The sequence below is a fragment of the Harmonia axyridis genome, chromosome 6 (genome assembly GCF_914767665.1).
Source record: "Harmonia axyridis chromosome 6, icHarAxyr1.1, whole genome shotgun sequence".
Classification (NCBI taxonomy): Eukaryota; Metazoa; Arthropoda; class Insecta; order Coleoptera; family Coccinellidae; genus Harmonia; species Harmonia axyridis.
In genome coordinates this window covers 6489193-6506753 of record NC_059506.1, presented here as the reverse complement: position 1 = coordinate 6506753, position 17561 = coordinate 6489193, and the positions used below count along the sequence as shown (strand labels likewise).

General features: G+C 36.8%; 1 protein-coding gene across 1 annotated transcript in view; it reads right to left on the bottom strand.

Annotated features, from left to right (window-relative positions):
- The window catches only part of LOC123682677 (intraflagellar transport protein 56), a 29912-nt gene that overhangs the window by 10102 nt on the left and 2249 nt on the right, over positions 1-17561 (bottom strand). Inside the window, exons 4-7 of the mRNA XM_045621433.1 lie at positions 16104-16335; positions 11893-12022; positions 11682-11828; positions 3431-3610 (exon numbers count right to left, since the gene is read on the bottom strand). Of these exons, the coding sequence (XP_045477389.1) occupies positions 3431-3610; positions 11682-11828; positions 11893-12022; positions 16104-16335 (689 nt within the window). The remainder of the gene's footprint in view (positions 1-3430; positions 3611-11681; positions 11829-11892; positions 12023-16103; positions 16336-17561) is intronic.

Sequence of the window (17561 nt, the reverse complement as noted above, 5' to 3'; positions counted from 1 at the left end):
GCTTCGTTCCAGGAAGATCAATTATCACCAATCTTTTGACTTGCCTGAATGACTGGACTAAGTCATTGGATGCTGGGATTCCGATGGATGTGGTGTATCTTGACTTCGCAAAAGCATTTGATCGAGTACCAAGGAGAAGACTACTTCATAAATTGGAGCATTTTGGTATTCGAGGTTCTCTACTCAAGTTCATTGATGCATTCTTAACAGATGGTTCATTTTCTGTTAGGGTCGGTAATATGTCATCTTCTATGAAGTCAGTGCTGAGCGGTGTACCCCAGGGATCAGTTCTTGGGCCCCTCCTGTTCATTCTATATGTGTCCGATCTACAGCCATTGTTAAGCTCCCCTTCCGCATCTTACGCAGATGATATAAAGCTGTACAATAGGTCAGAGTGTCATCGATCTCTGCAGAGTGAGCTAGATTTCCTGGTAAAGTGGTGTCTTGACTGGTTGCTTCCATTGAATATACCCAAGTGTCGTGTCCTATATTTAGGCAACAATAATCCGAAACGACCTTATTTCATTGATGGTGTTCCCCTGGATGGGTGTCTGAGCCACGTCGATCTGGGTGTTGTTGTGAGTAGTGACCTATCTTGGAGTCCTCACATCCTTCATATATGTAATAAAGCCAAACAACGGCTTTATATGATCCAGCAGTGTTTTAGGGGTGGCCATCCGGATGTCGTTGCTGCACTTTACAAGGCATACATCCGCCCAATCCTAGAGTTTGCTGGTCCAGTCTGGCATCCATGGCTTCAAAGAGATGCTCAGATGCTCGAGTTTCTGCAGCGACGTGTCACACGGTTGCCATACGGGGTGCAAAGACCTTCTTATCAAGATCGCTTGAGTATTATGTGTCTCGACACATTTGCGGATCGTAAGCACCGTGGAGACATGATTGTGACGTTCAGAGCGTTGAATGGTTTTTTCGGCTCCGATCTATCGCATCTCTTTGAGTTGAACGCCAATCATCTAAGAGGGCATAACTTGAAATTGGCGCGGGAAAGATTCCATACAAGATCCCGTGAAAATTTTCTGAGCAACCGAGTTTTCGCCTGTTGGAATCAACTTACACCTGATATTGTTGGAGCTCCGTCGGTGAACGTGTTCAAGAATAGGTTCGACGTCTGGAAGTCAAGGGTTCTTGAATAAAGTTAATTAGTTTTTCAAGTTGGATATTTCAGTTTCTTTGTTTTTCTCAAATTGCATTCATGTTATTTTTCTCATTAGGGTTTTATTGAAATTTTTGTTTATTAAGAGTTTTATAGTTACATACTCAACTCTGTTTCTAATGTAATAATAATAATAATAATAATATTAATAACAATAATAATTAAGAGAAGCAACAATAATAACAATAATAATTTGAGAAGCTGAGGATTGTGACTGGTATTCCTCAAGGTACTGTGCTGGGACCTTTGTTGTTCATTTCTTACATTAATCCCTTATTAAGATTATCTGGCATTGATGGAATGATCATATATCATATGCTGATGACACAGTGCTTGTTTTCGCGGAGAATACCTGGGAAAAAGTGAGAGATCGAGCCGTTGGTGGTCACACACCAAATAGCTTGGAGTTGTTATCGATCAATTTCTTAAATGGCAGCCACATATCGATTATGTATCGGCAAGAATCCGCAAACTCGTATATAAGTTTAACCTGCTGAGAGAGTTTATGATTAAGAAAACACTAATAACAATATATAAATCATTAGTGGAATCAATTTTCAAGTATGGGATTATAGTGTGGGGTGGATTGTACGATAACAGCTTGCATAAACTGAATATAATACAAAAATATATTCAAAAAGAGTAAGATATATCCCACAGATTTGCTGTTTTCCGTTGACGTTGGTAATGTCAGGCCGTTATATTTGTTTGAGGTCTGCTCTTATATAAAGGGTGTTTTTTTAGAGCTGTAGAACTTTAAATTGCAATAAAACAACGATGGATTATTCGATTGACATGAATTTTATTTATCCGCAAGATAATCTTGTGGCATTACATTTTAAATATGATTTCTGGCATATGACCGCCACGGCTGGCTCGGATGTAGTTCAATCTGGACGTTCAATTTTCGATGACTTTTTCCAACATTTGTGGCCGTATATCGGCAATAACACGGCGAATGTTGTCTTCCAAATTGTCAAGGGTTTGTGGCTTATCCGCATAGACCAATGACTTTACATAGCCCCACAGGAAGTAGTCGAGCGGTGTTAAATCACAAGATCTTGGAGACCAATTCATAGGTCCAAAACGTGAAATTAGGCGGTCACCAAACGTGTCTTTCAATAAATCGATTGTGGCACGAGATGTGTGACATTTTGCGCCGTCTTGTTGGAACCACAGCTCCTGGACATCATGGTTGTTCAATTCAGGAATGAAAAAGTTAGTAATCATGGCTCTTTACCGACCACCATTGACTGTAACGTTCTGGCCATCATCGTTTTTGAAGAAGTACGGACCAATGATTCCACCAGCCCATAAAGCGCACCAAACAGTCAGTTTTTCTGGATGTAACGGTGTTTCGACATACACTTGAGGATCAGCTTCACTCCAAATGCGGCAGTTTTGCTTGTTGACGTTGCCATTCAACCAGAAGTGCGCTTCATCGCTAAACAAAATAAAACGGACGTAGTGCGCGATGCGTATTCCGCACAGAACCATTATTTTCGAAATAAAATTGCACTATTTGCAAGCGTTGTTCATGCGTGAGTTTATTCATGATGAATTGCCAAACCAAACTGAGAATAAATCACTTGACAGCTGTTAAATCGGTCGCCAACTTGAACAGTAATGCCAACTTAAAGTTATATACCTCGAAAAAAACACCCGTTACATGGTCACAAGACAGAACAACATTTTGTGGATCACAGATATTCTACACGAGCAAACAGCAATAGAGACATACGAATTCCTGTGAGTAATGTCAGTCTTAACTTAGGATTTATCAATTACATTGGACCCAAGGTGTATAACAGGTTGCCATCGGAAATAAGAGCTTGCAAGAAGAACAAGTTCAAGAAAATGTGCAAAAAATTTATTTATGAAAACAGTTTTTTAGTTGGATTGTTGGTGGTGAATTTGGACTAGACATTCTTGGTTGTGCTGTAGTATGCTGCCTAAGATTCTTGAATCACATGTAGTGAAACTTTGAAATGTGAGAGTGAATGTCTGCACATACAGATGTTTTGACATCTAGGTGCATTCGTGGATATGTTTTTGGTGATTTGTGGGATATTGAGGAGGGGTAAAGACTGCGCCCCACAGATTTTTCATTTGTTTATGTTTTATGTATGTATTTGATTTGATTTCAATAAATGATGAAATGATAAATGTTTCATGTCTAAACCAGTGCCAGCATGGGCCCCACATCTAAGCACTGAAAAGTAGATATGAGCTAGCTTATCTCCTAATAATACTCACAGAATTTATTTCTTGTCCAACAGCAGCATTCACGACTCCTTTCAGAATGTACTCATGAGGAACGGCCGGTTGGAGATCCCTGATCAAGTCAAATGCCTCTTTGATGTCATCTTTGTGCAAATAATAGATGACAAGGTTCAGTCTAGCTTCAGGCACAATGTCGACCAAGGAAGGGAATACCTAGAATTGACTTGAAAAATTTGCAAATAATGCTACCAGAACCGTCCTGGAATGCAAATTGTACGTATTTCAATAGGACAAATATTTTTTTTTAGTTGAAATAGTCTTCTGATCGAAGATAAATGTTCAAAAATTATTTATGCCTCGGAGAAACTTTTATATAAGGTGTGTGAATAAGTCTTTTCCGTTTTTTTCAAAATTTGAGCCTTTATTGTGAAAAAATGGTTACAAATGAATTATTGAAAGTATTGGCCATCGCTAGCTACAACTTTTCCCCATCTTTCTGGCAACATACGAATCCCGTTGCGAAAAAATTCGACCGGTTTGGCCTCTATCCAGTCATCCACCCATTTTTTGGCTTCCTCGTAGGAATGGAAGTGCTGGTCAGCCAGGCCATGCGTCATCGATCTGAAGAGATGGTAATCAGACGGAGCAATGTCTGGACTATACGGCGGGTGGGGTAGGACTTCCCATTTGAGCGTTTCTAAGTATGTTTTCACCGGCTGTGCAACATGTGGGCGAGCATTGTCATGTTGCAAAATAACTTTGTCGTGCCTGTCGGAGTATTGTGGCCGTTTTTCTCGCAGTGCGCGGCTCAAACGCATCAATTGTCGTCGATAGACCTCGCCTGTGATCCTTTCATTCGGTTTCAGAAGCTCATAGTAAACCACACCTAGCTGGTCCCACCATATACAGAGCATGAGCTTGACGCCATGAATATTTGGCTTGGCCGTCGATGATGATGCATGGCCGGGTAGTCCCCATGATTTTCTTCGCTTCTGATTATCGTAACGGATCCACTTTTCATCGCCAGTCACGATACGATGCAGAAAACCCTTTCTTTTATGTCGCTGAAGCAGCTGTTCGCAAGTGAAAAAACGCCGTTCGACGTCTCTCAGCTTCAGTTCGTACGGCACCCAATTTCCTTGCTTTTGGATCATTCCCATGGCTTTCAAACGCTTGGAAATGGTTGTTCGGTCAACCCCCAATGCTTCAGCAAGTTCTTCTTGCGTTTGACACGAATCTTCATCAAGCAAAGTCGCCAATTCTTGATCTTCAAAGATTTGCGGCCGCCCGGAACGCTCCTTGTCTTCCACGTCGAAATCGCCACTTTTGAAGCGTCGAAACCATCCGCGAACACTTGAATCATCGACACAACCTTCTCCATAAGCTTCCTGAAGCAACCGATGCGCCTCGGCAGCAGATTTCTTCAAATTGAACCAATAAAGTGAAACTTCCCTCAAATGACGTCGACTCGGCTCAAATTTCGACATTTTCACGATTTCAAAAATTTATGATGCGAAAAAATTTCAACTAATGTGTTAGTGTGGAATTGTTGACAGATGAATAAGCTTTGATTATGACATATGTAACCATTAAATACTCGCACAGTATTGGTGGCGCCATCTCTTACAAAAAACGGGAAAGACTTATTCACACACCTGATATATTTCGAACATTCTTTGTGAAAATAGTTATTTTCCTAACGAGTGCGGAAAATGGTACTTTTCCGCACGAAACTGCCATTGGCCGAATGACGCGAAGCGCAGTTCGGCCAATTCAATTTAATTTATTCTTTAGTACTTGTGTGCGGTAAAATCCGCTGCTATTTCTTTCCCGTGCGGAATAGTTATTTTCCTAACAAGTGTGGAAGGTGATACTTTTCCGCAAGAGGCGAGTCGAGTGCGGAAAAGGCACTTTCCACTTGAGTTAGGAACAAAATTTTTTCTAGTAGCGTAAATGAAACACTTTCACGGAGAGTTTTCGTCGTGATACCTACTGACGTTATAAGAAATTATATTTTTATGTGCTCAGCCGCATACAGGGTGTTTCATCATAAACTGGACAAACATATATATTCGTGTAGAGGACATCGGAAGAATCATTTTTGCCTTATACAATATATCCCGTTTTCGACGCATAAGCGAGATACAGGGTGTTAAACGTCAATTTTGAGCAATATTCTTATGGGTGTGGTCAGTTTTGTATAATACTCAAAGAAACGGTTTTTGGTCAAATCTCAGTATTTTTGGGTCCTCTATTCAGAAAAGTTGATGAAATCCGAAAAAAGAATTACAAAATGGCGGAAAACCTGCAACGTTCATAATTTTTTTTTCCGGTGGTCAAATTGAATTTTAGTTTCTGAATGAACACAATTTTCTAAGAATTTCTGTGCAAAAATTTTTTTCAAAAATCGAACACAAATTTTTTTTTACATGTCTACAGCGATAAAAAAATTTCACCCGAAATGGATGAAATTGTGTACAATTGTACTCCTTCAATTATCAATCACGAATATGAAAACAGAATTGTAAAATATTAAACGGTTCCGTTACTACAACCATTCAGATGTTTCGTTCAAACCTCCAAAAAAAATTCATAATGGCTTTTTAGAGTCGAAATTATTGAATTATTGCTATTTCCAGAAATTCCGGATGCTAAAATGTATTTATACAAAAAAAATTCGGTGGAACTTAGTTGGGAGTCGAACCCTCGATTCCAACGTAAGTATTAATGAAGAAATTAAGACAGTTCTAAGGATATTAATATTCGTTGCTAAGCAACGGAAGTTCGTAGCTCATAGAATTCTACTGGTTATTTGAATTTCACTGAATATAATCTGACTCAGCGGAATATCTTCAAGAAGATCTGGCAGAATCTCCGTCAGGAGGTGATAATAGCCGTTTTCAGTCAATGTTTGAGGAAGAATGTATGGTCCGATAATGAATTTATTTTTTATTCCCGCCCAAACATTAACTGAAAACCTCTTCTGGCTATTTTTTGATACCGTGGCATGCGGATTTTCTCTATGCCGTAAAATATTATTTTTTCTGTTGAAGAAACCATCCCTATGAAAAGTAGCTTCATCCGTAAATAAAATTTGATGGAGAAAATCCCTATTTCCACGTACTCTTCTCAAAATAAACTGACAGAATTCTTTTCTTCTATGAAAATCACCGTCTTCTAAAGTTTGGCAAAGTTGGAAATGGAACGGATGGAAGCTGTTCCTTCTGAGTACTCTCCAAACAGTAGTTTTACTTTTATTCACTGGAGGGTGGTTCGAAAGAGTTCTTGTTGAAATCATTGGGTTATCTCCTACTAAATTAAGGATGCGATCATCGTTTGTTCTTATTGTTTCCTTCTTTTTCCGGTGCAAACTTCCTTCTTCACGTAATTTGCGTACTGTTTCATAAGAAGTTGTGAAGTTTGGCAAATTTCTGCTTGGAAACCTGCGGGAGTAAATTTCCCATGCTTTTCTGCCTGAGCAATTCGCTTCATAATAAGCCTGCACAATATCATTTTTTTCCAAAAGAGAATATTTCATTTTCGTTTCCAAACAAATTCGTGTCACGATACTTGCGAAATTATATTCAGTGAAATTCAAATAACCAGTAGAATTCTATGAGCTACGAACTTCCGTTGCTTAGCAACGAATATTAATATCCTTAGAACTGTCTTAATTTCTTCATTAATACTTGTTGGAATCGAGGGTTCGACTCCCAACTAAGTTTCACCGAATTTTTTTTGTATAAATACATTTTAGCATCCGGAATTTTTGGAAATAGCAATAATTTAATAATTTTGACTCTAAGAAGCCATTCTAAATTTTTTTTGGAGGTTTGAACGAAACATTTGAATGGTTGTAGTTACGAAACCGTTTAATATTTTACTATTCTGTTTACATATTCGTGATTGATAATTGAAGGAGTACAATTGTACAAAATTTCATCCATTTCGGGTGAAATTTTTTTATCGCTGTAGACATGCAAAAAAAAAATTGTGTTCGATTTTTGAAAAAATTTTTGCACAGAAATTCTTAGAAAATTGTGTTCATTCAGAAACTAAAATTCAATTTGATCACCGAAAAAAAAAATTAGGAACGTTGCAGGTTTTCCGCCATTTTGAAATTCTTTTTTCGGATTTCATCAACTTTTCTGAATAGAGGACCCAAAAATACTGAGATTTGACCAAAAACCGTTTCTTCGAGTGTTATACAAAACTGACCATACCCATAAGAATATTGCTCAAAATTGACGTTTAACACCCTGTATCTCGCTTATGCGTCGAAAACGGGATATATTGTATAAGGCAAAAATGATTCTCCCGATGTCCTCTACACGAATATATTTGTTTGTCCAGTTTATGATGAAACACTCTGTATAGAGAAACGTTTGAATTTTATGATTGGTGCATAGAGACATGCCAAAATTTTATGATTGATGCGACTCTTTAATATTTGCGTGCGGAAAAATCCCTTGCTATTCACTTTCCGCACGCATATGCGTGCGGAAAGTGAATAGCAGGGTTTTTTTCCGCACGAATTTGGAAAAGTACTACTTTCCAAACGTCAATGCATGTGGAATGTAATACTTTCGAAACGCTAGTAGGAAAAATAAATAGCAGGGGTTTATCCCGCACTGTGTGAGAAAGTGACTCTTCATGACTCAAAAAGCGTGCGGAAATAGGGTTGAAAGCGCACGCTTGTAGAGAAAATTATTTGTTCTTGTTTAGCTGTTCATTATAATTATGGATATAAATATTTGCTACTGACTACAATTTGATTCTGAGTGCGATGGTATTCACAGTTATGATACATTTCATTTTATTTCGACAGTTATAAATAATTGTTTATTGATCTATTTTTACCGCGTGGTCCAAAAAATGTTGTGAAAAAAGTATAATGTGATTTCAGCAAAATATCAAGTATGCTGAATTTCTCTCATTAGAAGCTTCCATTGGAATTGAAAAAATATTATACTGAATCTATATCTGACATATCTGATTTCAGGGAAAACTATCACATCAGAGTTATCATTATTTTATTATTGCATTTTCCACAAATATGTTTTCGTAACAATTCTTGTCGCTCTTGAATAGTTTATTGCTGATGATTCTTAATTAAATTTGGTCCAAAATTACTGGTGAAACTTAAAACAAGAACATTTTATAATAGAAAATTTTATATTTTCCTTAAATTTCAATCGGGAAAAGAGGTAATTACTCTCATTTCAGAAAATTAATCAAATCATTTAGAAAATTAATTTTATGCCATAAGGTTTCAAATTACTAGTAAATGTTTGAAAGCTTCAATTAACGAAAATATCAGATATACAGGGTACCCCATTTTAAAAGAGCCTGGATAAAAAAAATTTTCAAATGAAAGTTTTTTAGTATTCAGGGTGGCATCAAGTACAAACATTCAATGTGGCTTTGGTGTTTTATTTTAAGGTCAAGTAGATTTTTTTAAATTAACATAATCGTAAGAGAAGCCTTGAAGATTTATCCATTAAACTCTAGTATTACGAGAAAACACCACAACGTGGGTGCTCAGTCCAAAACGAAATTAGATGTATTTCTTTCTACAAATCACCGATTTTTATGGGGTTTTCACAAAATTTCCTTGAAAAAAAATCTACATGGGAGAAAGTGAGTATTTTTGATTTGCGAATGAAAAAAAAAATTGCGATAACTTTTCTTTTTTCATAAAAAAATTGATAATGTAACATTGTCCAAAGCTCTGAAATATTTTTAAAATATTTGTGAAAACCTACCGAAAATCATTACAAAAGAGGCTCACTTATTTGCTCTGAAAAAAGAAAGAAGATGAAGTGTATATACATCTTCGTACACTGTACAAAGTTTGGTCATCGCAGGAGCTCCGGAGGGGAAATGAATGGTACCAAAGTTTGACTGATACGAGAAAAACCACGTGGTGGTAATCCCTCTTGAGGGTCGCATGACATAAAAATCAATTTTCGTAATGTTTCCATAACAGAACATTACGACTAGAATAATAGAAATTTTGAAATAAATATTACGATGTGAGATTCGACCAGGTATCTACTATTTGTTGCGAAATAGATACGAATTTAATCATCGAATTATTCAATCTGATTCCTTGTTCTTAGCGCTTGTTAACCTCCAAAATTCATAAAACTACGTCCCAAGTGGAGACAATCAAAATAATATATGAAAAGATTTCGTATAAATATTGTATATCTTTTATTCAAATAGCTTCATCAGTTTCCGATCAGTTCTAAGGTGTTAACGGCGTACGGCAGTATTTGTTATTCAATTTTCAGATTCTTTACATTTCAGAATGTGAGCTGAAAATTTTAGAAGAAATGATTCCACTTGCAATTTTTTCCCGAAAGAGAATTTTTGAATTGGCCCATTTCGAATATACATTAGTTCCTATAACGCATAGGGTGTCCCAAATTCGTTGTCTAGTTAGGGAATCTCAGCTCGATTTTTGAGAGAAATAATTTGGTGATTCACCCGAAACCTCATAAATTCAACTGTTTTCAAGCTATAGGTAAGCCAAAATTGGGAAATGGCGTCGAATGAAAAGTTCTTATAAGTTCTTTATTATTGGTGCTATTAACATGAAACAAAAACATCCTACAGGCACTCTTTTCAGTTTGATCCATTGGTGTAATCAATATTTTCCATAATTAGTTTTTAAGTTGTGATACAAACTTGTGTTTTTCAAACGAAAACGCTAACAATTTCTATAACAAATTAAATCCCATAATTTTTCTCTTTCCAAAATTATATAACATATTAACATGATATGTAAAATTAAGCAAACTTAAAAATCATCAAAAGTTTCAGTTTTACACAGCATATCAACCAAGTGCCTATCAGGAATAATCTGTGAACTTCAGATAATTAAAATATTCGGTGTCCATCAAGGTCTCCTGATTTGAAATCATTAGATTTTTTCTCTGGCCACATTTATCAATTTGAAAATGTTGAAAAAAACTATCGGTGTTTAATCCGGAGACCTTGGTGGCCACACATATTACTTTAGATAACCACTTGGTTGATTTGCCGTGTGAAACTGAAACTTTTGATGATTTTTATAGTTTGATAAGAAAAGGGAAAAAGTTAGCAATTTTACTTGTTACAGAAGTCATTATGGTTTACATAATAAAACACAAGTTTGTAAAGGGTGTTTTTTTTTTAGAGCTATAGAACTTTAAATTGCAATAAAACAACGATGGATTATTCGATTGACATGAATTTTATTTATCCGCAAGATAATCTTCTGGTATTACATTTTAAATATGATTTCTGGCATATGACCGCCACAGATGGCTCGGATGTAGTCCAATCTGGACGTCCAATTTTCGATGACTTTTTCCAACATTTGTGGCCGTATATCGGCGTATACACGGCGAATGTTGTCTTCCAAATTATCAAGGGTTTGTGGCTTATCCGCATAGACCAATGACTTTACATAGCCCCACAGAAAGTAGTCTAGCTGTGTTAAATCACAAGATCTTGGAGACCAATTCACAGGTCCAAAACGTGAAATTAGGCAGTCACCAAACGTGTCTTTCAATAAATCGGTTGTGGCACGAGCTGTGTGACATGTTGCGCCGTCTTGTTGGAACCACAGCCCCTGAACATCATGGTTGTTCAATTCAGGAATGAAAAAGTTAGTAATCATGGCTCTATACCGATCACCATTGACTGTAACGTTCTGGCCATCATCGTTTTTGAAGAAGTACGGACCAATGATTCCACCAGCCCATAAAGCGCACCAAACAGTCAGTTTTTCTGGATGCAACGGTGTTTCGACATACACTTGAGGATCATCTTCACTCCAAATGCGGCAGTTTTGTTTGTTGACGAAGCCATTCAACCAGAAGTGCGCTTCATCGCTAAATAAAATAAAACGGACGTAGTGCGCGATACGTATTCCGCACAGAACCATTATTTTCGAAATAAAATTGCACTATTTGCAAGCGTTGTTCATGCGTGAGTTTATTCATGATGAATTGCCAAACCAAACTGAGAATAAATCACTTGACAGCTGTTAAATCGGTCGCCATCTTGAACAGTAATGCCAACTTAAAGTTATATACCTCGAAAAAAAAACACCCGTTATTATAACTCAAAAACGAATGGCACTAAAGAATTAACTATTGTTTCGATTCTACTAAAAAAAGTGCATGCCATTCATTTTTTTCTGGCTCAAATGGATTCTAAGATACCCTCACTAGACGAAGACACCCGATACAATAAAATCATGTGAACTATTCTCCATAATTTTACACCATACCTGCAACGCACCTTCTCCATCCTTAAATACAACCATGTTGTGTCTGAGGAGGTCGTGTCCAAATGAAACGTCGGTGCTCGCATCCAAGATGGATCGCAGGATGTTTTGAGCGTCCGAACCGTTGTACAACCGAAAATGATTGCATGCCTAAAAAGAATAATTTCTAAATAAAGTCATCACTCTATGCGATCGGCATGACTGTACTACCTACCTTCAAGTTCGTCGCTATAACCGAATTAGGAAACTGGTTCAAATAGATGTTCAAGACTTCTTGGGAAATGTCATAATAATCTAGTTTGTAGTAGCACAATGCAACGTAGACATTTAAGGCTAGGTTATCTCTAGATGCAGAAAAAAAAATACGATTTGTGTTACAGTTGAATTATGTCAGTGCCTTTTAATTGGATTTCAAATGAACAGTTTTATTGGAATACAACCAGAAGAAAACGGAGAAAAAACCTACCAAACTTTGAAGAAAAGTACCGTTGCCTAAAGGGTTTTCAAATAAAAGGTTTCATTTTGAATAGCCCATAGACCTTCTAATATAAGATTTGATATTAGGACTATGTAATAGCCCTCAGAGTAATAAACATAGATGAAGGGAGTATATGCCATTTTCAGTAAGCAAATTTTGTCCCCAACATGAACCATCAAATTTGACATGAAGAGCGCGAAAAAGAAAACATATCAGTGATACGATATTTCACTCAATTCAAGAGTTTCTCCACAAAAAACACACTTCTTATATCCCATAGTGAATCAACGTTTCATATTAACTCAAAATATTTCGAAATAAATACCTAAATATATCAGAAATTCAGAAAACAAACATCGAGCACGCCAAACGATGTGAAACAACCGATGACACTAGGAGAGCAAAAGTTACCAAACCTTGGATTTCAGCAGGTAGATGCAGAAAATAATGAATATTCTGCTAATTATAAATTCGACAATTAGGAAAAATATCGGATTCCAAATATTCAGATTTGCATATTTAATCAGGAATCACTCAGATAAATATATTTCATTCAATATTTTGAATTGTGGATTTTAAAATACACTGCGCAAAAAAATTAACGCACATTATGGAAATCTCAAATTTATTCTACAACTGAAGGTGTTATCAATGATAATTATTCTTATCAGAATTATGCATGCATATGTTATCCACTTTCAACGTTTTTCTTTTATACAGATGTTTTTTCCCAGCAGGAATAAAAAAAGATGAGATTATCAGATTTTGAATGAAATGGCTCCATTCTGAAATCAGTTGTTCTCGATCAATTCCAGTGATCAATAGTTTTTCTTTCGTTTGATTTTCTACCCGAAACACGCAATTTGACCCAAGAGGAATGTGCCCAAGCGGTAGTTTTGCGAGAAGAAGGGTGGACATACACAAGAATTGCAGAAAGGTTTGGAGTTTCCCATACAAGTGTGTCCAGAATGTTGCAGCGATTCAGGGAGACAGGTATGAATGTCCGAAGACCAGGACAGAGTAGACCACGGGTAACAACTGCCATTCAATAATATTACTTGAGAGTTTCTTCGTTGAGACAACGGTTTGCAACCGCTTGCCTCCTTCAAAATCAGCTTGAGCAAACTCATGGGGTGCAAATTAGCAGTCAGACAATAAGAAATCGCCTCAGAGAATATGATTTAAGGCCTCGTGTCGCGGCAAGAGGCCCAGCTCTTACCCCAGCCCATCGAAGGGCGCGTTTGGATTTTGCGAGAGAACATATCCATATATTGGGAAGAGGCTGATTGGGAAAGAGTTCTCTTCACAGATGAGTCTAGATTCTGCCTCTATCATTGTGATCGACGTTCCCTTGCATACAGACGTCCACATGAAAGATATGCTCAGTGCAATTTCCTGAATACTACTGGTTTCGGGGGAGGATCGATTATGGTATGGGGTGGAATATCTTTGACTGCTCGCACAGACCTAGTGGTTGTTGATAATGGAGCTATGAATGCTGATAGGTATATAAGGAACATTCTCGAAGAGCATGTAGTGCCATTTGCCCCATACATTGGTGAAAATTTCATTTTTATGGACGATAATGCCAGACCCCATCGTGCGCGCATCGTTCAGGAGTACCTTGAAGAGGTTGAAGTCTCTCGAATGGAATAGCCAGCAAGAAGTCCAGATCTCAATCCGATAGAGCAGGTTTGGGACAATCTCAATAGAAGGCTGAGAAGTTCAGAAAATCATCCAGCTACTCTTAATGACTTAGGAATCCAACTCAGAGAAATCTGGAAGGATTAGATGAGAACATTTTAAGATCACTCATTTTGAGTATGAACCGTCGTTGCCGAGCTGTAATTAACGCAAGGGGTAGAAATACCAAGTATTAAATCACTTATCAGCATTCCAGTATTTTGAAAATTGTTTATTTCTCTTTTTTCACATAAGATTCGGTGAAATCCTGAATTTTTCTTCCATTTAATGTGTCTTGTTTCGTTCAAAACCTTCCCGAGAGAACATAAAAAATAAGTTATAAAGTCAATGTAGAGTTAACTTTCATTAAAATTGAGATTTTCAGAATGTGCGTTAATTTTTTTGGGCCGTGTATATTACAATCCGACAAAGTAATCTAAACATGTTGGGGACATGTAAAAATCGCGAATACTCCCTCTATCTTTATTTATTACTCTATGTTTCTATGGAATAGCCCGATATCTGGGCAGCTGTCACTTTTGAAGCTGTCATCTTTTCGACATTTGACAAGTAAAACTACGTCACTACTGAAATGGAACGCATTGAAATCGTTAGAATTTACTACAAAAATGCAGTTACAGTTCGCGAAACTAAGGTACTTTTGGTTCGTCATGACGCACCTTTACGGCCGTCAATAGTGAAACTGGTGGAAAAATTTGAGCTGTTGGGACGATTTAGTGATGTGAAGAATCGGAACCGTGTGCGCCGCTTGCTGCTGTATAGACCGTAGTGTTGACGAGAACGTCGAGAACCCATATCTGTCGATTCCTTGTCTATCTTGGAAACTGTCATTTCTCAAACGACTTTATACTGGTCTTAAGGCTTTACTTTCAACAATACGTCACTACGTGCCATTCGAGCAACGAAAAAATACAATCGCAATTTTGCAAGAAAAGTTTTCTGGCAGTGTTATTCCTTGAAGAGATGATCACAACTGGGCTCTGTGATTCAACATACCTTTAAACTTTTTCCTTGGGGCCACGTGGAACAAGTTATCGAGGACATGCAGCCGCAAATGTGCAAATTGGTCTTAGAAAATTTCATGAAAACGATATGGTGCTAGAACTGTAGCTGAACATTAGGGCTGATATTCTTTTCCATCGTTAATCATTTTTCAATTGAATGAACTTTCATTGATAACTCGTAAAATATACTCGTTTTTTATATCGAAATGAAACCTTTTTTTGGTGAAAGCTTCAGATTTTTTATGTTGATATCACACCTACATTTCATCCTGTAGAATGATTGATTTCTAGCATCTGTATCACTCTGATAACCGATTTTATGACGCCGGGCCCACGTGTTTGTTATCTACGCCACAGATAAATGTTCAAATTTCAGGTTTTGAAAGAGATTTTCAACTAAATTGCATTAGCTCCTGAATTTTTGGCAGTTTATTGTTAGATTAGAAAAAATTGAAATGTTGAAAATATAGTGTTTTCCATAAAAAAACTATATTTTAAAATAAATCAATGGATGTTTACAGAAAGGATGAAAGAGCTAACAGCCTAATAGTCGCTACGGCTACGGTTGCAGCACCATATCCTTTTCATGAAATATTCCATGACCAATTCGCACGTTTGTGGCTGTATGTTTTTGATAACTTCTCGAATTCCATCTTTAAGGTCTTGAATCGATTGTGGAGCATTGGCATATACCTTATATTGAAAGAAGCCTCAAAGAAACAAATCTAAAGGTGTTAAATCACAAGATCTCGGTGGCCAATTCCGCCGAGAAATAACAAAAAAAATTGCAAAAAGGCGATTGCTTCGTTGTAACGTTTTGTTGAAAATGAACGTCTTACACATAAGTATCTTCCAATTTCGTTTGTGGAAAGTCTAATTCCAAAGATTGTCAACACTACGGGCTACAGCAGCAATATTCTCAGTTGATCTTGAGCGACGCACACCCGCACACGGTTTCGATTCTTCACATCACTAACTTGTCGCAACATTTCGAATTTGTGCACCAATTTCACTATTTCTGGCCGAGAGGGTACTTCTCGACGACCTTGGAGTACTTTAGTTTTGTGAACTTTCGTATTCAATTATAAAAATTTCGATGCGTTATTAAAGCGTGTATTTTTTTTCATTTTTATTGTCAGCATAGTTCCTACATGTCAAATGTCAAAAGATGACAGTTTCAAAAGTGACAGCTTTTTGAAAAATCCTTTATGTGAATTTTTGTGAAATTTCAATTATTACCTGTTATGCAACAACAAACGTTTGTAAATATCGATGGCCTCTTGGTAATGAGCTCTCAAGTAATGTATAGCAGCTAGGCTCAATTGATCCTCCAAAACATCCTCCAACTGTTGATGATAAGTCATCAAAGCGCTTTCGTCCCTCAACTTATGAGATAAGTGAAAATTCAGTCGAGTCTTCAATCCACTGTGTTCCGATTCTTCCACAATTGATTTGGCTTCCTTGTACATTCCTAAATAGTAAATAATGAATAATCAGATGCGCGCGCAGAGGTGTAGCATATCTTGGATTTTCGAAGAAATTTTCACGAATTGGTAACTATGAAATTACAACAAATAGAGGTAGCGGAAAATGTTAATCAATGTTACCAATTTCATGAAAAAAAAAAGGAATTTTACACAATGATTTATTATTTTCTCCTATTCCGAATCAAAAATTTCCAATGAAAAGCGAAAAACATTATATTTTTCCTTGAAATATCATCAATTCCTCGATTACAAAGATTCATTATTGAAAATATTATCTAAACCAAAACGCTTGCAATCGAGTGGTACAGTGCATTCAAAAACGGTCAAGATGCGATGAAATTTTTACTTCGATCTATCGCTGAAGTGGAAAGAATAGTGACTAAAAAAATCACTTTCAGTAAGATGTCTAAAAACCTGGTGAATGGACTGATTAGATTTTGTTTGCCAATTTTGAGAATATAAGTTAAGTTTCGTTATGTCAACTGTGGGTAGCGCTATTGATGATAGATTATTTTTATTTATTCTTTATGAGTTTTGTGACATTTTGTACCTATGTATCTTTCATTATAGTTGAGACCTGTGTAAGCAATTAATGAAATTGTAAGAACACCAATAAACTCTGTCTATATTTCAAATATTTGAATTCATTCTAGTAAACGTTTTGTGTTTTGTTTCACGACTTTGCACGATCATACTCGATTACACCTCGCTTTTGATTAACCAGGATCGGGTTTTAATTAATGTATGACATTGGTGCGCCGCCACGAAATAAAACTAATATTCTCAATTTGGTCGAATTGCATTCAAAAATTGACGAGTGCAATACCATGTTTTTAGACATCTTAACTTTCAGATAGCTTCTGAACTGATTTGCGATTTTTATAAAAAACGGAATTGCGCTTTCCAACCGAAGAAAATCACAATATATGAACGGTAGAGAGGTGTGACTTTGCCAACGGAGTTGACTTTGCCGAGCTGCCTAATATTTTAAGTTTCACTTCGTTTTCGTAAAGTTGGTAACATCTTACAGAAATCACGAATCGGAACCTTTAACCACACTATATACCTACATGTTGCAACCGTCGCAGTCGTCTGGCGTACTTTGAATGGTGTGCTACGGTATGTTAGGTGAGCGGGTAATTTTTCAAGGTGCTTCACCGGGATGGCCTATTAGACGTTTATGGAAAACTGATCAAAATTTTGAGCTGAA